The sequence below is a fragment of the Capsella rubella genome, unplaced genomic scaffold (genome assembly GCF_000375325.1).
Source record: "Capsella rubella cultivar Monte Gargano unplaced genomic scaffold, Caprub1_0 scaffold_8, whole genome shotgun sequence".
In the NCBI taxonomy this organism is placed as follows: domain Eukaryota; kingdom Viridiplantae; phylum Streptophyta; class Magnoliopsida; order Brassicales; family Brassicaceae; genus Capsella; species Capsella rubella.
Window position 1 is genome coordinate 2,177,466 of NW_006238916.1, and position 24,326 is coordinate 2,201,791.

Consider the following 24,326-nt stretch of genomic DNA (forward strand, 5'->3'; position numbering starts at 1 on the left):
ATAAATGTTTGAGGGCGCCCCTAAACGATGGGGTTTGGGTACCGCTCCTTAAGGCCACATGTTTATTTTTAGTGGATTGAAACTGTAGAGTAGGGAAACAACATTAACGAAGGGTCTCTGTCTCTCTCTTTCTTCTCTTGTGAAAACTTTTTCTTCTTCTGTTGAGTTGCCAAAGGCGACAGAGATGTGATTTTGACTTTTCTTTGATTTCGTCGGAGCTTTGGAGTTATGATCGGAGAATTTTCAAGCGTAGGGCGCCGTTATCAATATCTCCATTGTCACTGGTGAAGATCGATTGAATTGGTCTCAAAACGGCCAAGATTCAAGCTCGAGAATCTTTTTTTTGTTCTCAAGATCGGAGAATTAGCTAGAAGGAAGCTCCAAATTCGTTTTGAAGGTATGAATCTCGCTCAAAGCTTAGTAGATGTTGAAAATTATGGGTTTTTATATGTATGCAAAATTAGGCTTATTTCAATCAATAGGTAGTTTCTATCTATGTTCTTAGCTATGTCTGAAGATTAATATAGGCATATGTTGTTTGTTTTTGCTCAAATTGAAACGAGGCTTGTGGTTTATGCGTACAGATTGGTAGATTGGATTGTTTCGGAACTGGAAGAGTAGCACCTGTTTACATGTTAAGAGAGAGCTGAAAGATGTAGCTAGAAGACGCTTGGAGCTTCACAACTCAGTCTTTGCCTGAGACCAATCTCTCACCATTAAAATAATTGAAAAATATAAAGAGAGAGGAAAGAGAGATGATCGGTTCTCTAAATAGAACGTTGCCTACCCTCTAAAGAACCTCTCTCGCCACATGTTTTAATTTTATTGGTTCATCTCTATTTACGTATTAAAATTTAATTACATAATAAAACTAAAATAAAAAATAATATATTTTAATTGTTGAGATACATTTGTTGAGATACCCACCGATAGATGGTCTAAGGGCATGTGCAGCGGTAAGGACGTTTTTTTCCCAAAATTCTTTTTTTTTTCTTTTTTAGATTTTTTTTAAATAAAATAAAAAATAAAAAAATAGGGAACCAATCGCGGGCCGCCACGTGTCAGTGGGGCCCGCGAATAGTGTAATACTAAAACAGAGGACGTTGCAATTTAGTTAACGTCCCTCTTATTTTTTTTTGCTTTTGATTTTTATTTTTGCATAAAAATGTGAGGGACTGGACATAATACCTCTGATGCCCACGCTCTAAGGATCCGTTCATAACATGATGTGCAGAGTATTATTATGATGTGGTATAGTATTACTTGCTATGAATAGTTGGGCAAAAAGAAAAACATTGAATGCACCTCTCGCCCTCTCTCTCTCCACTTCTCTCTTTTCTCTTTTTTAACTTTAGTTTTAATTTAAGGGTTTGTTAAAAATGGGTACTCAAATAATCAAAAAACTAAAAGCAAAGGCTTGATAACTTAAAAATTAGATCTCTCTTCCTCCTTACGAAATTACTTTCTTACCCCTAAAATTTTTCTGGTTATGTAGTAACTTTTGTGGTTATATATTTGATTAACTATGTAAAGCATATGTTACCGCTATACATTATAAGTTATTAGATAATCTAATAGTTATATAGTTCAATTATTTATAGTTACTCATATGTTACCGCTATAAATTAAAATTTATCTGATAAATTCATAATTATCGAGTTAAATTATTTATTATATGACTTATATCAACTAACTTATATATTAACAGGTTAATTTATTATGATATTTCATTTGTTATCGTTCACTTATGCATAAGAATGATATATAAAAGTTATTTAAAATTTTATGGATATCTATTTTGTTATGTGATAAAATATTTGTTGTCAATCGTAAGGATATGTTTGTCCAGTTAAAATTACAAAGAGAGAGAACTAATAAAAAAATAGCATGTATGAATTCTTAATTTTTTATTTATTTGAATACATCAAATGTAGTTTCCCTTAATTTAATTAATATTAGTTAATAAAAATTTATTAGCAATTACCTTTACGAGTTTGTTGTTGGAGATGGTCTTAGACCTTCCTCAATGGTGGATTATTATAACTAAGATTTTGTAAAGAAAATATCTTATATAAGGATTTTCTATACAAAATCTTAGCTATAAAATCTCACCATTGAGAATGCCTTTATGTGTTTAGAAAAGTTTACGTTTTAAAAATTTTAGTATTATATCAATGTTGTCAATATTTATATACCTATATTAGGTTTGATCTCCTGGTATACTACGAATCCATTTTTCTTATAAATCATTTAAATTTAAGTTGTTTGACGGAATAGTATAACTCAGCAGTAACATGATAACGAAATATATTTTCAAGAATTTACCATATAGCCCCATAAAAAAAAAAGCTTTCTCGTTAGATCTATCATCCCGGTCACTGAGTCACCGCGATTAAAATGGTTAAACGAACTGCAAAGTTGTCTGCCGGAGTAGAGGAAGTAAATGCTTTAGAAGTTTAAAGAGGCCCAATTCCCATAAAAGCCCATTTAAACAAGTCCACTTAATAAGAACCAATATGTCGTCTCTTAACTAGATTTGTACGTTTTCACACACCGTTCGTTTTCAAGAATCGAAGTTGGTCAAACACTCAAATTATATGAAATGTGATGATGATAATATATGTGTAGTTGCACTGCGTAAACGAATCAGAGCTGGTCAATTATGTAAGTCAAGTCGTTCACACAAGGAAATTTCCTACCCAAAAAGGTTAGGACACGTCAAAAAGAAAATCTCAAAAGACTTGTGTGTTACAAAAACTTATACAATAATAGACAGAAGAATAAACTAATGCCTCACACATACACACAGATCCACTGACAACAACAATAAAATGATAATTTTTGGGTTTGAATGGTTGAATGGTTGGGGCGAACAAAAAGATCGAACCGCTTTTTATTTATCAATTACTGTAATTATACTGATTGAAAAAAAAAAAAAACTATTGTGGACTAACTATTACGTACAAATAAAGTTGGTAAGCAACGATTTGTTATCCGTCCTAAAAATAGGGCAGATTAAACTGGTAACAAAATTTTTTTATCTATGTAACCATTCATAGCTTTTTTGCTATTAATTATAAAATGTAAAACTATATAATTTAATTTGGGAAAAATGTTATTTAAATCTCGAACTTATAAATTTTGGCCATTTTAATCCTCGATTTTCACTGTGGCCATTAAAATCATAGACTTCTCGTTGACGTTATTTTTAAATCACCATCTTCTGTTGACTGAGCCAGATTGAACATGTCGTCAAATCAAATCTTCTAACAGAGGAGTTAACAGCCGTTTAGGATCGTTAATCGATCTCTGTTAAGTCGAAAAATGAAAATCACAAGAACAAGCGACGTCGTTCTGCCTTAAACGAAATGCCTAAATCCCAAAATCCCCAAATTCTCTTTTTTTTTCAGCTCAATAATAATGGAGACTTTGTAGTAACATAAAATTTTGTTTTTGGGGGAAAAAAATAGTTATATAGATTTTAGTATTTTACGCGTCACTTTGCACGAATAAAAGAAAGAGCTTATACACGTCACATAACGTTTAATTTTTTGTTGTGAGTATACGTCACTTAGACTTTCTCAAGTTTCATCTTTCATACATCATTTGACTATCTTTAGTTTTCTCCTACGTATGTCACTAATCTTAATCTAACACAAAGAAGGTGAGAACACTATTCACCCATCCACGTTCTCAACATGCTTCACGTGTGTTAATTCAACAAATCCAACGTGTTTAATTCATAACATATATATACACACCAGAGACAAAACCTTAAGATCACAACTCAAAACACTAATTAAGAGAGACATGGATCAGTTCTTTGTAGACTCTTCGGTTTTTCAAAAAGAAGACAACTTATGGGATCTAATCACCGACGACATCTCCGGTTACTTTGACAAAAGCGTCAGTGTAATAAACAGAAGTGCCTTTAGGCCATACGTGAAGGGAACAGAAGATACGTTGGTGTCTTCTTCATCGAAAGTGAACGTGAAGAAGAGAATGGTGAATTTGCTGAGGATGAATTGGGAGAAGAAGAAATCCGCGGCGGCGCCGGAGAAAGAGAGATGTCGGAGACATATGTTGAAAGAAAGAACAAGAAGAGAGAAACAAAAACAGTGTTACTTAGCTCTCCATTCTCTACTACCATTTGCTACTAAGGTACATTTAAGAAAGATTAGGTTTTTATATAACACATATGTATACTTGTTTTTTTTTTTTTTTGAATAATCAAAGAGATTCTAGGCCGAGACTCATACATCTCTTCAGACCCCAAAACCAGAGCATGTTATATGGTTTCGTCCCAAGCGCTACTCGAACCGGCTACCTCTAAGTTTTTGCCAAAGATCTTTACCAATTGAGCTATTAGCATTTGGTATATGTATACTTGTTAGTTTATATTACTTTTATTTTCTTCTAATTAATTTTTTGTTTTGTTTTCAGAATGACAAGAATTCGATTGTCGAAAAAGCTGTGGATGAGATTGGGAAATTGCAAAGAATAAAGAAAGAACTAGAGAGAAGAATCAAGGTGGTTGAGGCAAAATCAGCAAATGATGATGATATGAGTTTTACAAAGGTTCGGTTTAGTCTACAAGAACCTTTTTCTGGACTTGATTCAATGTTAGAAGTTCTTCGTTGTCTTAAATCAATGAAGACAAAACTCAAAACGGTCCACGCCAGTTTCTCTCCTCACGAGTTCTCTACAACCATGAACATCCAAACTCAGGTACATACATATATAATCAGATCAGATTTATTCGGTTTAATCTGGTAATTAACTTCTATAAATCAGTAGCGTTATATAGAGTTATTATGATATATAAACTAAGACAAAGAAACTAATATAGGACTGACAAAATATTTTGATTTATCGACTATTAATTTATAAAGGTTATATTTGTATATTTTGTTTTATTTGTTTTAAATATTAATATATATTTGATATTAGTTAATGTATTGACAGATAAGAGGAGAAGAGGTTGAGAAGAAAGTGGAGAGAAGACTCCAAGAAAATGAATGGAAATTTCTGTTTCTCTCATAAGCTTCATTTTGTTTCAAAGACTAATGAGTGCCTTTGTGTTGACTTTTATCTATTCATTTTATTTTTCTAATATACATTTGAAATTTAATTTAACTGGGACTAGCTACTAGCTACTTTGTTAGTAAAATATATAAATCTATATATATAATTGGAGAGTTCTCTCTCCATCTAGGCTATCCACATCATCATTCACTTCATCAAATTTTTTATTCAAATTAAGTATATTTAAAAGGTTTATTTGATACATATTTATGTACTCATAATTAGTAGAAAATTTAATTAAATCGTAGAAAACGCTTTAGGCCGCTTTGGATCGCTCAAAATCGCTAGATTTCAAAAGCTCCTTTCTGTACGCGTTTGCGGTTGTGGGCGGTTGCGATTGGTTTAAAAAAGGAAAGTATCTTAAAATGGAAACTTTGTAAACTAAAATATATATTATCAAATCCTAAATATATTCACATTAATTCTCAAAAAAAATCATTCTCTAAATTTATTTTTCAAATATTTCTAATTTTTTTTTCACTGTAAAATTAATTTGTTTAACATTTAAATAATTATTTAGTATTTATATTTAGTAGTTATTTATGGTTTTATTATTAATCCTGTTTAAAAAATTTATAATTTTTCATAAATATATTCTACTAAAAATTTATTTGTTTTAAAATATTTATTTATCAATAATTATTAAGTAATAAGGCTTTTTATTAGTTATCATTCATATTCATTTTTAATATATTATTAAGTACTTAAAAATAATTATTAAGTAATAAGGCTTTTTATTAGTTAAATAATTATTATTTATAAAAATATTCCTTTTTCAATATATTTTATCATAATAATATAGATTTTGGTATATTTATACATTTTTATAATTATATTCATATCTTTTTTTTTATTTTTTATTCAATCGCTATTGCTTCTACTGGTCATCCGATCATATAACTACCGCAAACGCACCTATTTATAAATTTAAAAATAATTTACGTATTTGGAAATTTTAAAAAAAAAACTTTTTTAATAAGATTCATGTGATTTTAAACTATTGTATAAGCGTCAAATGAACGTTTATTGCCTAAACCGCTTTTTAGAATTTACAAGTAGAATTAAAAATAAAGTATATATTATTATATATATATTTTGGTTAAGTTTATTATGGAAGAGAATGAAATGAACATACAGTATTACAGTTTAATTTTTTTAAGGTCAAGCTTAAGTTGCGATGTGACCACACATGTAAAACAATTCTAAACAAGACTACATTACATATAATATAAATCATATCTTACTGAATTAGTTACATAACCGGATAAAAAGCATACTGAGCCACACCACACATGCCTTGACGCATCGCCACATCTCTACGAATCCTGATGTAACCCTCTTCTCCCCAAGTCTCACCCCAAGAGTTCTTAGCTAACCAGTAGTTCTTCCCATATTTCCCATCGCTAGTCCCATATCCTACGAACGTCACTACATGATTTACCTCGTGATGATCACAGTCTTGTGGAGTGTACTCATACACACCCTCTTTGTAATTCCCAAAGCCGAATGACCTCGAGTCCATGTACACCGACACGGGCTGTCTTGATACGGCCTCGAGCAACGCACGCTCGTCGTTGCTTGGAACCTGTTGGAACCCTTTGATCTGTGTGCCTGGCGCGGGACTTATGTTGGAACGGCAGCTCCCTTCTTTGGTTTCGTAAGGGTATTCTACTTCTGAAGCAATGCCGTGGTTTTTGGCTATGTAATCGAAAGCGTCATACGACTGTCCCGCCGTGCAACCACCGTTATGTTTGTCGCAATCTATAAGTTGTTGTTCCGACAGTGATATAAGGTTTTTGCCGATAATCTTTGTTAAACCTTCCACCGCTGCAACCGCTGAGAATGCCCAACAACTTCCTGCCCAGGTATATATATAGATCACATCATTTTATTACGAAACAAGTTATCTTGTAACACCAAGTGTTAATAGCTCAATTGGTAAAAATCTCTGACAAAAGCTTAAAAATCGCCGGTTTAAATAGTGTTTGGGACGAGATCATATAACATACTATGGTCTCGGGTCTAAAGAGATGTATAGGCTTCGGTCCAAAACCTCTTAGTTAATCAAAAAAAAAGTTATCTCCTAACTCATAAACCTAGCATGATGATAACCCTAACGTGGGAAATTGTATGTGGACTAATAATAACACTAACACATTTTATTTATTTATTAAACCCCTAACAAATTTATGTTCATGTATTGGCATAGTGTTTATAATATATAATCATAGTAAGCTTAATTACCACATGATCCTTGACTTTTAACAGGTGTTACAGCTCCTTCAGCTCTCCAGTCTTTGCTCGTATCGTCGACATAACTATAGTTCCAATTCTTAGATAACATCGTTTCATTAACTAGCTGTTTGGATAGTGAAGTTAAGTTCATGCTTCCCAGGCCGGTGTGGGTGGCAAAGAACTCTTCCTCTGTCAAATCTGTGAACTCGTTGACGCCAAGTTTGTAGCTTTGGTTCCCCATATTATTGAAGTTCTCAATGACTTTCAAGTTTTTCTTGAACACTTGAAGCCTCCTTTGTTTCTCGAATTCATCCTTATAAACTCGAGAGAATTGAACCATCCATTGATGGTGGTAATCAACAATGGATGGCTTGTGCAAAGTGATACGAGATGTAGCTTGAGAGACCCTTATATCCATGGAATTAGTGATTAGAACCACCAACACAAACATTACTAACGACACCATTTTGGTTTTTGTGAATAATATAAAGAGTTTGTGTTGTGTATATATAATGGAGAGAAAGAATCATTTATATATAGAGTGAGGAATGAGAGTTGTGATGTTGGAAGAAAATGGAAGTTGATGACTTTTTAATTGCTTCATGATTTTTGTAGGATTAACTTTAAACATTCTAATTTTTTTCAGCAAGATAACTTTCCATTCTTTTTATCTTCATCACAATATCATTATCTAAATAAAAATTGATAAGATGATCTAGCTATATATATATCTGTTCCTCCACTTTTTTGCAAACACATTTATTTTATATATTAGCAACTTTAGAGCATCGCCATTGGTTAAAAAATTTATACTAAATCTATGATAATACTTTAAAAATATAGTTTAAGTTTCTATTTGAATCTCTGTATAAGGTCTGTCACAAAAAAATTAATATGAAAGTTTTATTTTAAATCTCTATACTTTCAAGTCAACAATTAATTGAATACTTTGAAGTTTTAAATTGTAGCTAGCTACTTAATTTAAACCAGCAAGATAGAAAAAGTAAATAGATATATTATTATCATACCTTTAGAGGAAGACTCTTCATTCCAAATAAGACAAGGGAGAAAGAAATATAATACTAGACAACTATATAATTATTGTATTTGTGATCATTTACTTTATTTTTTGTGATGTGAATCCAAAAACTTGTAATAAATTTTATTTTCCAACAATTCTTATTTTAAACTGAGTAGCAAGCTTAGGGCTGGGCATAAAAACCGAACCCAAATACCTAATCCAGAACCCGACCCGGAAAACCGGTTCGGGTAAGGTACGGGTATGCCTAAATAACTCTATTGGTTTCTATATTGCTAAACTGTGGGTTCGGGTTAGGGTCAGCGTAATACCCGTTATCCGAACGGATACCCATAAATCCCAAATAATATACAAATATATAAAATATTAACAATATTTAACATTATCATTTAATTATCCGAGACTATAATTATAATTAAATTTATACCTAAATATCCAAAATAATCAAAATATCCAAAAGTTATTTGTTGCATATGAAAAAACTTAGCCAAATTTATTTAAATTTATCCAATTTTTTTAGATTTTTTGGTTACCCGGTTATTTGGGTAGTAAACGGGTTCTAAAATTTGTAATTCAAATAGACAGGAACCCGAAAGTACCGAAACCGAACTCGAACCAAAAATCTAAAATTACCTATTATGTTCAATTTTCCTAAATCCATATAATCCAAACTCAAACGGTCTTACCCGAATCCGACCCGAAAATCCGAATATCCAGACCTATCAGGGTTTATTAACTATGAAAATGGTAACATATATGAATAATAATATTTTAGAATGTCATAAAACCCGAATAAGGGCACATTTTTTATTCTAAAGGTTACAAATATGACTCAAAGGTTACAGAAAAAAAGATGAATTTATTTACTGAGCTATTAAAAAAAAAGGTATCTAAACTATATTATATAAATCTATTTCCGAAGTCGTCAAAGAGGACCATAGAGTCGTCACAGAAAGATAAATAAATTTCACCTACCAAGTCAAAACGAGAAAGAACAAAAAGATACAGCTCCTTGAATGATCAGTACTTTTACTGAGTTTCATAGACCTTTTCAAATTAAGTAAAACAAATGAGTAGCAAAATAGAATAATTTAATAAAAGACTGAAGTCTAAACCTCATAAGATTTTTCAAGGTTGTCTAAAGAAGCGATAGGTAGCAAAACAAAAGAGACGCAAACAAAGAAAAACAAAACAATATCGAGTTTAGTCTTGCATTGGCTTCACTTGAGAGGGATAAACCTGGAGGAGTTGGTAGCACCAACACCAGGTCTACCGTGCTTAACCGGTTTGTATGAGATTGAGAACTCAGCCAAGTAATGTCCAATCATCTCCGGTTTGATCTCGACTTGGTTAAAAGTCTTTCCATTGTACACACCAATGATGCTTCCAATCATTTCAGGCACAATGATCATGTTCCTTAAATGTGTTCTCACTGCTTCTGGCTTCTCACCAGCTGGTGCCTCTAGCTTCTGCTCAATGCAAAGACACACAAAACCATTTGCTCTTTAGTACTCTTCAAACCCATTACACAAAGGGACATGACATTTTGGTCGCACACTAGAGATTTTGTCATAATCTGTAGTCTCCTAGCTAGTAAAAGACACTTACTCGCAAAAATCAAATTTAACACAAAATTGCAAAGGTGAAGGATGTATATTTCTATATAGAGATGAAAATACAAGAAGTAACATTATCAAAAACACAAACATGCCTCACAAGACTGATACAAAGAGTACAAGAACAAGACTGATACAAAAATTACAAAGCAAGACTGATACAAAGAGTACATGAACAAGCTTATGACAAAGCATCACACAAAGAGTACATGAACAAGCTTAAAGAGTGCATAAACTAAGACGAATATGTAACAATGATGATTCTATTAGCAAAGCATCACACAACACAATTCCTAGATTCGGATGATATATTTATGTTCAACAAAGATCTAATGAGTGATAGGGGAGATAAAGATTGTACCGCTTTGCGCAATTTCTTGATCAAAGCCATAGGTTTCCTGGTCAATCCTCTAGAGAACCTATGGAAACATATACCAAAACACGTCAGTCATGACATAACCAAGAGAGTAAAGCTTTTCTTGGTTCAAAGAAACTAACCTTCTACGGATACGTGCACTAAAATGCTTGACAAGATCTTCGGTGGACATGTCGAGGAGAGCATCGAGATCGACTCCTCTGAAAGAAAACTTCTTGAACGTTCTCTTTTTCACGATTCCAGCCGCAGCAACCTCTGGTTCTACATCCGCCTATAGATTTCACATGACCAGATATTACAACTATTAGAAAACCTAACCACAGAAACAGATTTGAGATAGACAGAGATCTGAGGAACTAACCATTGTTCGATTGATGAAACCTAGAAATCTAAGAACCTCGAAAACCAAAGTGTCTGCGGAAGCGACAAAGAACTTAACTTAGGAACCAAATAAAAAGGTGAGGCAGGCTAACCCTAGAATAGGGTACTACTTCCTAGGTCTTATACTTAGATACCCGAACCGGGGAAACCAAACCGGGACCAATTAAATCGGTAATAAAAAGCTAAACCGAACCAAACCGAATATCTAAACACCCAAGACTAGACCATACACTTATGTTTTTTTTCATCCGAGCCCATTTAAATCGAAAAAAATAAGACAATGAAATTAATCCATAAAATTAATCTTATTGAAATATTGTCAATATTGTATAAGAAAATAGCTAGATAGCCCAACAATCAGAATCATATTAAAGTTCACTTATCAAAATATAGCTAATTTTTATAGGGAAACTAACCGTATATCCGATTTATTAGTGAATTATACTTTTAAATTTTAAAGTATAGTTACATTTATTTGATTCTTGTCTGGATTATGTCATTCCGATAATGCTTGAGGATGCTAGTGGGACTGCGTTTCCACGTTACGTTTGATTTTGAATGTAATTCGTTTATTTTCTTTGAATAAAATGTGGACACTATCGTCTCCTCCCATTTACCAAAATGTAGCTAGATTTTATTGAGAAATTTTAAGAATTTGTCAAGTCCAAATCGTCAAAAGTTTTGAATTTCATATTGGTGAATTTAATGAGCACAGGCCATTACATTTTGTCAAGGAAACCTCTCTCAAAATGGTTTCTACGAGCTATGAAAATGCCAATTCATACAGCTTTTAGAGATTTGATATTGTCAATGCTTAAATGTCACAACATTATACACAAAAGATTATTCCAAACAGTTTAGCTAGAGTTGCTCATGTGACTGAACTAGTACTTGAGAACCAAGATCCTTCACATATATATAGTTACAGAGACAGAAAGATCCGAATAAAACTCAAGTCTGAATCTGAGACATTCGATGTCCTCTGAACTTTACACTCTCATTTTTTGAACCATACAGAAAAAAATACAAATGTAGATGTAAAAAACCTATTGAATAAATACATTTGGTCCTCAAAAACAAAGTATCATCTATTTGAAATAAATATCCTAAAAGCCTAACATTTTTCTCTGCTGAATTTTCCGACTAAGTTCCTCCGTGGACGGGATGCCGTCGCCGCTTCTTCCGGTACTTTTTTCCGCGCTCCGCCACCACGCCTTCAACTCATCCTGCTCAGATAATCAATGCAAAAGATTCAGATATGACAACTTATTATATACCTCAAGAAAAGTAAGTTGTGGGTTATTAATTATACCTCAAGAAAGTCTTGATTTGAGATAAACTGAGACTCAACAAGGCAAGTTATCCCTTTAACCTTAACTGAGATTGAGCTATTCTCTGAATGTCTCCTTGAGCTTTGGCCATCTGTGGTCCCTGGTTAAAACCAACATGTTTAAGTTGAAAAGATCCCAGGAAATACACGATTTCGATATTGATTTATATACAAATGTACCAACCATCTATGCGGGCTACGTAGTACCCTGTTCCTCCAAGCCCTTCTTCCCATTTCCCGAGCCTTAACCGCAAGAAGAACCCTTCAAGACCCGATACAGACTTCTTGGTATTTAGCCATCTGAATATAATGTCAAAAAGATGTTAGAGCCTCGTAATGTGGCGGGACAATGTTAAGTTTGATCTGGAACTTACTTGAGAACGTGTGTGCGTGTCAAGCGAAGAACTTGAACAGCATCAAAGACTGCTTTTGGTACGTCTGTGAAACCACTTAAGGGCAGTAGCTTTGTGCCAGAGGTAGAAGCTAAAGCTTGCTTCACCGCTCTATCTTCAGCTCCTGAACTATACAGTGGAGCATTCGGGCATGTTGCAGCCCAGTGACTTAGCTGAAAACATCTAATACATAGGCTTGACGCTTCTTCTCTTCCATTCCGAGCACTGATGTTTTGTACTAGATCTCTGAGCTCAATATCAGTTACTTCCAGACAATCCCGTAAACAATGACCCTTTTTACCGCAGTAGAAACAAATTAGATTTGTCTGTTCCACCTCTGCGTTCTCAGCTATGTCACCTGACAGCATGATGTGTTTCATTGCTTCTAATTTTCTTGCAAATAAAGAAGCCATTGCTTCTGAAGAATCTATTCTCATTGAAGAAACTATGGGAAGAGCCGTGTTCTGTTTATCAAGCCTATATAGCAAGCTGATATTGGGTTTAGGCTCAATAAAGACATTATTGTCTTCCAGCATTTTCTGCGAATCACGAGTTTGAGTTGCGTCTGAGGCTGAATCATTGCCCTCTTTAGCCGTTTCTCTGGCCTTTTTCTGAGAACTTATAGAAGAAAACCGGCTTATCCACAAACTTTCAAGACCAGAGTTTCTGTTGGTTAAACATGGACTAACCTTTCCATCAGCTTCACCGCATATTTTTGGCTCTTCATTCAGCTTAGACTTACTTAGAGGCATCAAAGAGATGTTTGGCTCTTTGACCTCATGTTTGTCCGCTGACGAGAGTGGTTCGCTTGTCTGATTAAATCCAACTTTTTCTGATGAAATGTTGGGTTCAGCCACTGGACCAATCTCATTACCAGATGAAGTCACTTTGGTAATGTCACATTCTTCAGGAATCCAGGGAAGTTCCTGCAAAGAAGTAGCATTAGCATCATTCGCGAAATCCATCTCCACGGCATCTTGACTTTCTTTCTTCGGACAATATATAGACTGGAAAAAAGACTGGAAACCGGTGTTTCTGCATCCGCTATTTTCCTTCACACAGCATGGACTCAATTTTTGTTGGTCAGCAATCACATTAACTTGGCCATGACCATTAGCATCTGAAGTAGTAGTAAGGGCTACAAAAGGAGAATCATCTTCTTCATTACCTTTCCAGATTCCTTTTGTCATATTTGATATCCAATTCATAAAGGAACTATCTTGCTTGAGCTTTGAAGTTGACCCCAAACATTCTTGACTTAGCGTTTTGAGCCGTTTGCTTCCAAGAATCAGCTGCTGCTCAAAGCCTGGTCTTTTCTTTCCCCTCGTGAGCAAACCCGCACTATTGCAACTTTCTACACTCCCAAAACTCTCATCATCATTCTCATCACCCTCAGAGTTTCCATCAGATAAAGCTTTTTCTTTCCCTTTTTCTTTGGCACGACACCAATAGGAAACACTTGGTCCAGCCTTTTCAACATCTGTCTCACCTGCCGGCAAGTATTCCCCTTTGCCTTCACATGCTACAACAGCAAGAGTGGTGAGATTGTTCTCATCCATTGATTCTAAACATGTTCCGGCATGTTCTCTATTATTTGTCTTATCCTCTTCTTCTTTATCTCCGCGGTTAGTCAGTTCTCCTTGAGATCCAGTACTTTCCATGTTCAACTGTTCATTCGCCAACGAAGCTTCTGTTTTTCCTCCAATACCTCGCGGAGAATCTACTCAGTATCCAAAACAACCATAGAAGACAAAAACAACAGCTTAGATTCATAGTTGCCATTAATGGTAAACATACTCAGATATTAACTTCATCTAATCATTTTCACCTGAGGATCTTTTGGAACTTCCTGCCTCTTCACTATCTATATCATCATTAGTATCAACCTTATCCTCAACCACATCAAGTTTCATATCCTCAACAGAACCACCAATCCCTGCAAACACACAAGAACTCGTTATCGAAAATAAATTTCTACGGACTTCCAATCAATTTGGTGCTGTTGTTTATCATTTTAGCAACCTGACAATGGTCTATTCATCCCACTACACGCTTGGTCACCTTGATCTTGGGTTTCCAACTGGACATTTACACGAACACCGTCTTCTTCTTCTTCTCCTCCTTGCTCGATACTTGTGCTACTCGAATGAACCGCCATATTGGTTTGTCCTAAATCAAAGAAGTTAGGAGAGAGTAATTTTGCCTTTCCAGTGAAACTGAAATCTGCACATCTTAGGCTTAGACCGTTCCGAGGAGACCAAACTAACTCTGATAAAGCATCCACCGAAGCAAACTTCATCCTTGCTTCTGCATTTGCAGCACTAGGACCACAACTCGATGACGAACGTTCTAGCTCTTTACTTTGCTCATCTCCATCTCCCATATCTCCTGAAACCAACCACCCTACAACATAAACAAACCAGAACCCATACCAAAAAATTGACCTCAACCCACAATATCATCACATCACTTAGCTTACAAAACAAGTAAACACATCGATTCAAAAACCCATACAAATTAGGCATAACACAGTAAACAAAGAGTAATCAAAAACCAAACTTTCTCTGATTTCATAAACCCAACATAAGCTAATTTCAAACCCAGAGACTCAGATCAAGCAAATGACAAAACTTTATCAAAGCAATAATCTCAAAAGAATCCAAAAACAGAGTAAAGTCTTTAAATTTCTGAAACCCCGAAACTTGGATTCAAAAACCCAGAAATCTCAGAACACAAAGCATCAAACTTTCAAAGAATTAAAAAAAAAAAAACCCAAATCAAGAAACACACAAAGTTACCTCCATGAGTAAACGATTACACTACTAAAGCAAATCCTCCACTAAACAAGAAAATGAAAGAGAGAGAAGAAGAAGAAGACGAAGAGGACAGCGCCAAGCGGCTATGGCTAACTTGCTTCAAAAGCTTTTTAATTAACTCTTTGCATTTTTGATGTTATAAGGCCCCCAGACCGCCACGTGTTTGCATTCCTCTCCATACGTTTCCCGCGTTACCAAATAATTAAAAAACAAAACAATTATTAAGTATTTAATTTATTTTGTTTTCTGATTTTGGCCTATACACGTTAAATTGATATTTAGAACTTAGTGTACAATAGTAGTAAGATAATGATACCCAAAAGATTTGTATTCATGCGAGATATTTTGTATTTTAATTTGATAAGATTTTCTCTTCTACCCTAAAATTTTCTATACAAGAAAATGGTTCTGTTTTTACTATTGTTAAACCAATGATGATAAGAGATTTTTTTCGTCTTTTTCTTATATTTCGTCAAGTTAATGTTAAAACGAACAGTTTGGCACACAAAGTACATACTAAACTGGTTCGAAGTCTTTGTATAAACAATATACCGTATATATAGCTCATTTGAGTTGAACGTGTAAGATTGTTAACAATAAAAATGAAATTCGATTCTAAATTTTTTAGTCAATCAAATTCGATTCCAATATATCATTTTTTCGACTAGAATAAATCGTGTTACTCTGTATAATAGAAATTGATTTTTGTGGATATACATACAAAATAAATAATAATTAGTAGTTTGAATAAATATAAGTTTTTTTTTTCTTTTTGGTAAAAAAAAAAAGGACATGATGAGTTATGAACTTATGATGTCCTCTTCTGCTGTCAAGTTGTTGTTGTATTGTATGCTTCTGTAACTGTACGGCTGCTTTGAATTTTTCACTTATAAGCTTTAAAATAGATAATATCTTTTATAAACAAATTTCCATTTTAAATCCAATGTTTGATACTTGATAGTATAAGAATGATGTGTATGTGTCAGTCTTAATAAAGTATAAGTCCCCAAGCTATATAGGCCACACGTTCATATTTGTGTTACGTATTAACTCCATGTAGGTTAGTATGTGTCAATTTCTTTCTTTTTCTATAAACGAACACGTCTACTGATTTTTTAAAAACATAAGTTTTATAAGTTTGGATTGTTCACGTAGAAAATTCAAATTTTAGTTAAGTTTACGTAATTATAAATATATTTTAAGGTTTTTTTGTATAAAAACGATAAAGTAATTAAGTTTACTAAAGAAATTATTTACTAGTTTATATGTTAAAAAGTAATTGAAAATGAGAGAAAGGAACTGCCTATGATTGTTATATGATATATGGTTTCATCTCTAATTATTTTCATTGTGAAAAATGTTAGCATGTCTTTTCACAATAATATTTTTATGTGTTCATTTTTCTTTTTCTATTGATAAACCTTTTTTTTCTTTGTGAAAGCCTACCAAACAAAGATTTATGACTTTCCATCTTATATAAAATGCATGTTTTATGCTATAGAGACATGCCACATGCCTATCCTAGACAAGCTATCTAACTTGAAAAAGATATTGCTTAACAAACTACATATATACATAAGATTATACTAAAGCTAAATCGTATTATAAAAAGATTTTAATTGGCAATTTGTACTGCTTTAACCGATATCAAAAGTGTTACAAAAAACGTTATTATCAGCAATTTTTGGTTTTGGTTGACGAATATAATAAAGCTGTAAATATAAATATAGTTTTTTAGATTTACCAATCACAAAAAATTTATGGAAAACTTTACTTTTTGCTTTTATGTACCGTTTTTAGATATCGTTTTTCCTTACAGTTTTGTACTATTCCATAAAAGCTTATTTTCTTTTTATAAAACATAAAAAATGTTTTAAATATATTATAATATGCAATAACTTGTTTTCTTTTATAATATAATAAATATTGCTATTTATCCGTCTTTATATCTACTTAAAATACGATAATATTAAAATTAATTTTATTTTTATATTTAAGCACCCAAGAAAAATCCTACTATTGGTCAATCAAGATTTTCAAAATTAATCTAAAGTTGCTTAACCATCTATTTTTTCAAAATTTAATATAAAAAAAAGATTGGTAAGCACCTATGAAGTGTGCTTACTATTGGAGGTGCTCTTACCACTTCAATTTACAGTTTTTGGTATAGTTTTGAGTATGTTACGAATCGGACCCATCTCATTTAATTTACCAATCATAAACTGATAAAAATGTTGGTAGGATGTAGTGAAAACTGAAAACTCATATGTAGCACTATAGCCATATTTTCTCGTCATGTTCCTTTTCTAACCAACAATATAAAGTTTAAAATGATGTAGGGTATCTTTTGTTTTCTGCAATAGCAAATTTAAAACTATAACCTAATTGTATAGATACTAATCTTTAAATCAAATATTATATAGCTCCAACCTTAATCAATCTTTATTTAGGATACAATATGATCTATAAAGAGGAAGGAACCGAGAAAAGAAAAATGAAACATCACGGGACTATAAAAGTTTCTTTCATCATCAACAAGACATTGTTTACAAATTTTGTCTTCAATTTAAAAGAAGAAAAAAAAATCTATCACTCGCAAATCAAAATCACAAGTCTTTGCTTTGTAGTCCATAAATATTAATAAAATGTAGAATAATTTTGGTGAAAGCATTATGTATAAACTTTAAAAAGTTGAAAGCTGATGGATTGAAAACAGCTAGCAATAGGTCCCAAATATTGAATGTTTGGTTATGGGTGTTAATATCGACCTCTTGTTTATTGTTCAACTACTTGATAGAATCATTGTCACATCTGTTGAATATTACTTGATAGAATCATAGTCATATTGTTGAATATTACTTTAATCGTATAGCTCAAAAACTATTATTTGCACCTAAATACACATTGGCTCTTGGGTAATTACCAACTAATCTTTGTGATACTAGTTATTAGATAAGCAAAGTTGAACCAATCTTTTGTTGTATTTGAGTGGGAGATTTGGCCACATGGGTCTCTCTGGTTAGGCATCAAAAAGATAATGTGGAGAGGGTTTCACTTCTAAGCACATTTTATTCTTCTTCTTTGGGTGTGGAGCTGATCAAATATTCCAATTCAATATAATTTGCGAGTAAAACCAAACATATGAAACAAATGATTGCAATGTAAATAGCAATAGTTACAAAAATTTACAAGTAGCAACTGATCATCAAAATTACGATAAGCGCATGTCTACTGAGTTTATTTCATTGTTTATATAGAAGTAACAATGTTGGAGATGCCAAAGAACTTTTACTATATACTAAACTCAATGATAGTAGTTAACTAACCTTCCTTTAGTTCAACAAAGATATAGAAATAAATAAATAAATAAAGCTTGGACTCCTAAAACAATATGCATATTTAATTACTGATTATCGTTTGGTAATTGTTTATAAAAAATGAAGAAAAATTGTACACAAAGAGATCTCTTCCAAAGTGTGAAGTATGAACACAATTGCATATTTTTTGGTCTACATAAAGATACCAAAAAGAAAATAGAATAATTAAGTGGTCAAGTTATAAAAAGGAAAGTGAAAGTGATGTAAATAGAAATGTAAATCACGAGTTAAGACCTAATTTTTTGTTTGTCTACATGATTAAATTATAAATCCACCTAATTGTAGTATTTATCAGTACCACTGCGATGCATTCACATGTTAGTCTAGTCTTCGTCACTTTCAATTTTATAACTTTTCACAGTCCCTCTAAAAATTCAACATTTGCGTAATTATTTTTTCATCGAATAATTAATTATAAGTTTGATCGACCATTTTTATATATAATTTGTTAGCACTATATACTTTATATATAAGTACATATCAAATCAAACTTTAATATCTTCGTAAAGATAGACTATTGAAAAAATCAATATGAAAGCATTTCTAAAGCAAGAAAGGTTAGACTTTTATGAGAGCTTTATTTTTTTGAATTTAATATTAATTTTTTTTTTTTTAATTTAATGTTAAATTATATTTTAAAAAATATCGTTTTTACAACTAATGCAATTCTTGTTTAAAATAAAATTGAAATATACTTTAGAGCTTAATAACTTGATTAAATGCGAAAGTGAATCTAACGTTGAAAGTCTTCCTCATAACGTCGATCGCTTGCTTCTTGAATTGTGGAAAGCTGATCCTTCACTTGTTTATAAAGCCACTCCGTGAGCCAAACTGCTGGATTTGGAGCTTCCGCATGCCGTCGTCCATTACGCTCTCTCCATACCACGCAGATGACTGTTTGGAAAACATACCAAAGTAGAAAAGTGTTTACTCGATCATGTTGATGCTTCAAAATGAAGTCTAGCAGAAAAGACCAATATGATGTGTAACTAGATTTGAAAATATCCTTAGCGAGAGAAGCCCAAATTCCCGAGACATAGTCACAAGAGAAGATAGATTATAGAATATATAATATAGATGATAACTTATGTAACGTTTCCCTCTTAATTGGCTTATTTGAGCTAATCTTACAGTTTTTATTGATAAAAAAAAAATTACTAGAGGTTTAATTTATATGCACGCAAGTAAATTAAGAAAATTTAAATGTAGGAACTTCAAATTCAATGTTTTCTTCAAAAAAAAATTCAAAATCTGTTTTCATTAATATTATAAAACTAAGAAAGAAGATTATCACACCAAGTGGTAACTCTCTAGGGTTAACTACATAGATGTTCACTACAAGATATATACATATATATATATATATATGAATTTTAACTCTGAAACGACAAATAAAACGAAACAGATGGAGGATATCAGAATTAACGAAATAAAAACAATTGAAAATGTATAAATAATATTAAAAAATATATAGTCAAAAGCAAGAAAACAGTTAGACTTGATCCAATTTCCACACTGATTACAACAAGAAGATTCAACGAAATTGGTAAAGAGAGACAGAGGAAAAGTGCAAAAAAGAGATGTCCCTCATCAATTAAAGCTGCCATTAAATTTCGATACCTTACTCTTTTCTTCCTACAAAATTAACCAGCTACTAAAAATCAGTTCATATTAGTATAAAGTTGTAACGTTAATACAATACTATAGTTTTGATTAACATGAGTTGAATTGAAGATCGAAATGATACGAGTTGGTCAATGTAATGTTAACAATCAGTTCATATCATTTTGATCTTCAATTCTTGTTAAACCATTTGATAACACTATAAACCAATATATTCACATCACCAAAGTATTCTTATATATGTGAAATCGCCAATAGTTACCATATATTTGTCAAAAGTAAAACAAATTGTATATATTGTTAGGTTGGAGAAACAAATGTGTATACTAATCAAGATTTAACAGATAAATTATGAAAACTAGATATGCCAAAAAGATTTGATATACTCGAGAAGAACCTATTATGTAACTTGTGGAACGGATGATGATGAAGACAAAACACACACACACATGAGATGAGAGTGTTATGTTCTTTCTTGGCTTACCGGAGACTTAGGTAATTGATCTTCAAGATTGACAAAGCAAAACGAGTAAGTTGAGGGGAATGAAGCCTGGTCCGACATCATCATCATCATGATCCTGAGATGGAATGGTCTCGAGCCAAGCATCATCCACCTGAACTTTTTGGCTCAGACGACAGAGAAGAGAAAGGACAAGAGATGAGAGACAGGATTGTTTGAGGAGAAGTCTATACGGCCATGCATGTATATAGTTTATTAGAGATATGGGCCCTTTTATTACCACAAGGGCCTAGAGACACCTAAGTTTCAAGATATATGTATGAACTGAAACTATACAATTCATTAGTTTGGTATGCCAAACAAAGAAGTATTCCCATTTCAACAATCACATTCCACTTTAAGGATTTGTTCTATTCCCAAGTCAAAAAGAAAGAAAAAAGTGTCTTTGACAACCATCCATAATACTATTAGCTGCAGAAAAATTTAGTTCCCTGTCACAATCTAAGAGCTAACTAACAACTTTGTGTCATCTTCATTCAAACGCTGATAATTACATTAACATTGTTTTAGAACTGTGTGACTGATAACTTGATAAGTGATGATGGCCACAGCATTTATTAAATTTTCTTTACATTGTCAAAGATGCATATTTGAGCATAAAGAGAGAAAAAGAGGTGGAGAATGTGCAAAGCTTCTGGATGAGAAAGAGGGTTTTGCATCAGTCTGTAGAGAGCTTAGCCAATGTGAGGGAGAGTACCTTTACTCCATTAGCCATGTCTTCAGGAGATGAGTATTCTTCAGGTTTATGGCTGTATCCTGCAAAAAATCACACACAAAGGAAAAAAGGTCTTAATGGGGGATGCTGATCCGATCAAGATCACAGTCTTATTGATTCGCATATGTACCTTTGTAGCACGGGATGAATATCATACCCATTGGCGATATCCTGGAAACAGCAATACAACAAAGTTCAGCATCACTCTAAGCAATAACATTGACACTAGAAAGTAGAACGTAGACTCATGAATCCAACCGACTACGAACTAGCGACTAGAAAAATGGACAAGGAACTGGAAGTGTTTTTGAATTGTTCTAATGTTATGAGTTAGGACTCTCCAGGGGAGTAATGTCACAAACTTGCAAAAGTAACAGGGTTGATGATGCTCCATTTGAACTTTTAGGGTTGTATTCTACACATGAAACTTGTGATTTATGTAGTACCTGGCCATGAAGAGAGAATCATGATAAGCTCGGCTTATCATCTTCTTGTGCGATAAGTTAAGCTCTGTGGCTGACTCTGCCATTTTTTTTATTACTAGTTTGTCTGAGAGAGCTGGTGGATCTTGATTTACAATCTTGAATTCTGATAGCTTCACTTTTCGTTTTGTAGCTATTGTGTTAGCAGATTCCTGAATTTTCTTGATCACAGTGTTTCTTCTAGCTTCATCAATATCCCTTGTATCTTTTAAAATTCACAAGATAGAAAGTCAGGCACTTAGTCTCAACGATCAAAACCAAAACACTTAAGGACTACTTTCAAATTCTTCAAGGGCTCACTTAAAGCATTATATATTTACCAGGCTTTCTCTATTATTAATGTCTGATGGAACATAAGGAATTACCGATTTCAAGATGAGATTTGCTTGGAATGCTGTTGATAGCCCCAGGATGTAGCTCCAGAATACCTTAAGACGCAATAATTCATCTTGTGAATAAGTTCCATTGAGAGTACGTTCTTTAGAAATTAGTGAGCCAAAACTTACCAACAGTTCCTACAGTATCTATTGAATCTGAGTCTAATACATGTTTCTCCACGGCTAGAGCCAACTCTGCAGCCGCAAGCCCAGCATCATTTCTAAGAAAACCGCCATTATACATGGATCAGTGTATTAGTGATTAAGTAGACAGTTAATTCATATAATATAGCTCACCTATATGGCATAAGCACAGCACCAGCATGACCTCCATTGCCTTCAAATTCGACTTTCAAACTTGCTGGGGCGGCAATTGCGGTTACTACACCGATATCCAAACCTGTGGTAAAATATTATCTGATATCAGATTAAAATGAAAGAGAGAAAAAGGAAGAAACTATTAGATGTAGAAAAGGGAAATTAACCAGACCTTCCTCTTCAAGTATAGGTCCTTGTTCGATATGCAACTCTATAAAGGCAAAGTAACTTCCTTTCTTCAAGAACACACTAGACAAGTCATCATCTTTGTCTTCTGCGTATCCAGCTGATCTAGCTGCTTCTATAAAGGAAACATTTTGGCCATCAACAACTGTAGTCTTTAATGCCTCTGCTAGTTCTTTGCTTCCAGCAAGTAAGCGACTGCATCAAGAACGTTTACATGTAAGAAAAAAAGAAACAAAACATGGATCTGTCATTTGTTCACACAGATCAAAATAAGAGTACCTTCCTAAACAACTGATCCCAAATCGGGTTGGTTCTTCAGATGTGAACAAAATTATCTCCAACGATCTCTTCGGCTTAAACGCCGACCTTACAAAAACAATACAAAAACCAACAAAGATAATCAGAAGACACTATCTGGGACTTCACTTTCTACAATCCAAAGCTTCTTCATACCTTTTCAAAACATTGATAGCTTCAATTGCACCTAAAACACCAACAACACCATCATACTTGCCAGAATATGGAATAGCATCTATATGAGAACCAGTCGCTACAGCAGGAAGACTTGATTCTGAACCATCCCTAAGAATCAAACCAACACATCAGATGAATCAGACAATCAAACATACAAAACAACAAAAAACTTATCTTCTTAACAAAACAATGAATGCAACACAAAAAGAGAGAGAGAGCCAAACCATCTGCCAAATATGTTGCCAACTGCATCTTCTCTAACAGTAAGACCAGCAAGTGCCATCAAGTTCTTCACATACCTAACCAAATCAACCAATTCAGAGTAACAAAAATCTAAACTTTACAAATTACTCAATCAAGTAAAGAACTGATTCAAATTACCGTCGAGCCAAGACATCTTTATCAGTATAAAGAACTCTAGTGACTGATGGAGAAGGAGCATCAGAAAAATTAGAAAGCTCATCTATCTAAAACCAAAACACAAAAGATCAGCCATTAAAACTCAAAAAGCTCAAAACTTTAGAAATCTACTGTTCCACTAACACGAACCCAGTTTTCAAATCATCGATTAAGATACAAATGATCACTACTTTGAACCTGTTTTTGTAGTCCTTGAGCATCAACGGAGAGTGAAGAAGCGAGATTGATGGAACCGAATTGACCCGGTTCGTGAATTGGGTATCCGGAAAAATCCTCCATTGTTCTAATTGATTCATGTTGTTGTTGTTGAGCTGAGCTCGAAGGTAGAAGAAGAAGGCAGATAACGACAACAAGAGCAACAGAGCAGAAGCGTTCCAAAGTTTCCATTTTTTTCTGTTCTCTGAGTGTTTTTGATTCTGAGAGAGAGAACAGAAATAATGTTCATAATTTGGTATATACTTTGGAAAAATTAATTTAATTAATAATATTATGAATTTATGAGTTATGAATATCCAAATTGTTGTTTTTGGGGAATCCTCAAAACTCAGTGGGAATCTGACAGAG

General features: G+C 33.1%; 5 protein-coding genes across 7 annotated transcripts; 1 reads left to right on the forward strand and 4 right to left on the reverse strand.

The window, feature by feature from the left end:
• The first annotated feature begins 3,810 nt into the window (after window positions 1-3,810).
• LOC17876831 (transcription factor bHLH92) lies at window positions 3,811-5,043 on the forward strand. Its single transcript, XM_006281550.1, has 3 exons — window positions 3,811-4,161; window positions 4,444-4,728; window positions 4,966-5,043. The coding sequence occupies exons 1-3, from the start codon at window positions 3,811-3,813 to the stop codon at window positions 5,041-5,043; spliced, it is 714 nt and encodes a 237-aa protein (XP_006281612.1).
• A 1,294-nt stretch (window positions 5,044-6,337) lies between these two features.
• Window positions 6,338-7,786, reverse strand: LOC17876763 (mexicain). Its single transcript, XM_006281485.1, has 2 exons — window positions 7,330-7,786; window positions 6,338-6,942 (listed from the first exon to the last, which is right to left on the reverse strand). The coding sequence occupies exons 1-2, from the start codon at window positions 7,784-7,786 to the stop codon at window positions 6,338-6,340; spliced, it is 1,062 nt and encodes a 353-aa protein (XP_006281547.1).
• Window positions 7,787-9,429: 1,643 nt separating this feature from the next.
• Window positions 9,430-10,818, reverse strand: LOC17874983 (40S ribosomal protein S15-5). The gene is made up of 4 exons (XM_006281198.2): window positions 10,713-10,818; window positions 10,474-10,622; window positions 10,337-10,394; window positions 9,430-9,828 (listed from the first exon to the last, which is right to left on the reverse strand). The coding sequence occupies exons 1-4, from the start codon at window positions 10,713-10,715 to the stop codon at window positions 9,580-9,582; spliced, it is 459 nt and encodes a 152-aa protein (XP_006281260.2). The 5' UTR covers window positions 10,716-10,818; the 3' UTR covers window positions 9,430-9,579.
• Window positions 10,819-11,608: 790 nt separating this feature from the next.
• On the reverse strand, window positions 11,609-15,362 carry LOC17876627. Of its 3 annotated transcripts, none has more exons than XM_023779974.1 (7): window positions 15,253-15,362; window positions 14,477-14,842; window positions 14,283-14,390; window positions 12,437-14,174; window positions 12,247-12,362; window positions 12,045-12,163; window positions 11,609-11,958 (listed from the first exon to the last, which is right to left on the reverse strand). In XM_023779974.1, the coding sequence occupies exons 2-7, from the start codon at window positions 14,835-14,837 to the stop codon at window positions 11,839-11,841; spliced, it is 2,562 nt and encodes an 853-aa protein (XP_023635742.1). In that variant the 5' UTR covers window positions 14,838-14,842; window positions 15,253-15,362; the 3' UTR covers window positions 11,609-11,838. The 3 variants fall into 3 exon arrangements, with proteins under 3 accessions (XP_023635742.1, XP_023635740.1, XP_023635744.1); XM_023779972.1 differs by having other exon boundaries at window positions 14,477-14,857; window positions 15,253-15,357; XM_023779976.1 differs by lacking the exon at window positions 15,253-15,362 and having other exon boundaries at window positions 14,477-14,623; window positions 14,722-14,811.
• A 5,877-nt stretch (window positions 15,363-21,239) lies between these two features.
• On the reverse strand, window positions 21,240-24,188 carry LOC17877004 (ureidoglycolate hydrolase). The gene is made up of 12 exons (XM_006280336.2): window positions 23,940-24,188; window positions 23,724-23,809; window positions 23,567-23,641; window positions 23,322-23,450; window positions 23,148-23,234; window positions 22,855-23,063; window positions 22,662-22,764; window positions 22,494-22,585; window positions 22,353-22,415; window positions 21,952-22,192; window positions 21,636-21,676; window positions 21,240-21,546 (listed from the first exon to the last, which is right to left on the reverse strand). Exons 1-12 carry the CDS (start codon window positions 24,147-24,149, stop codon window positions 21,449-21,451), a joined length of 1,434 nt encoding a protein of 477 aa, XP_006280398.1. The 5' UTR covers window positions 24,150-24,188; the 3' UTR covers window positions 21,240-21,448.
• Between the last annotated feature and the right edge of the window lie 138 nt (window positions 24,189-24,326).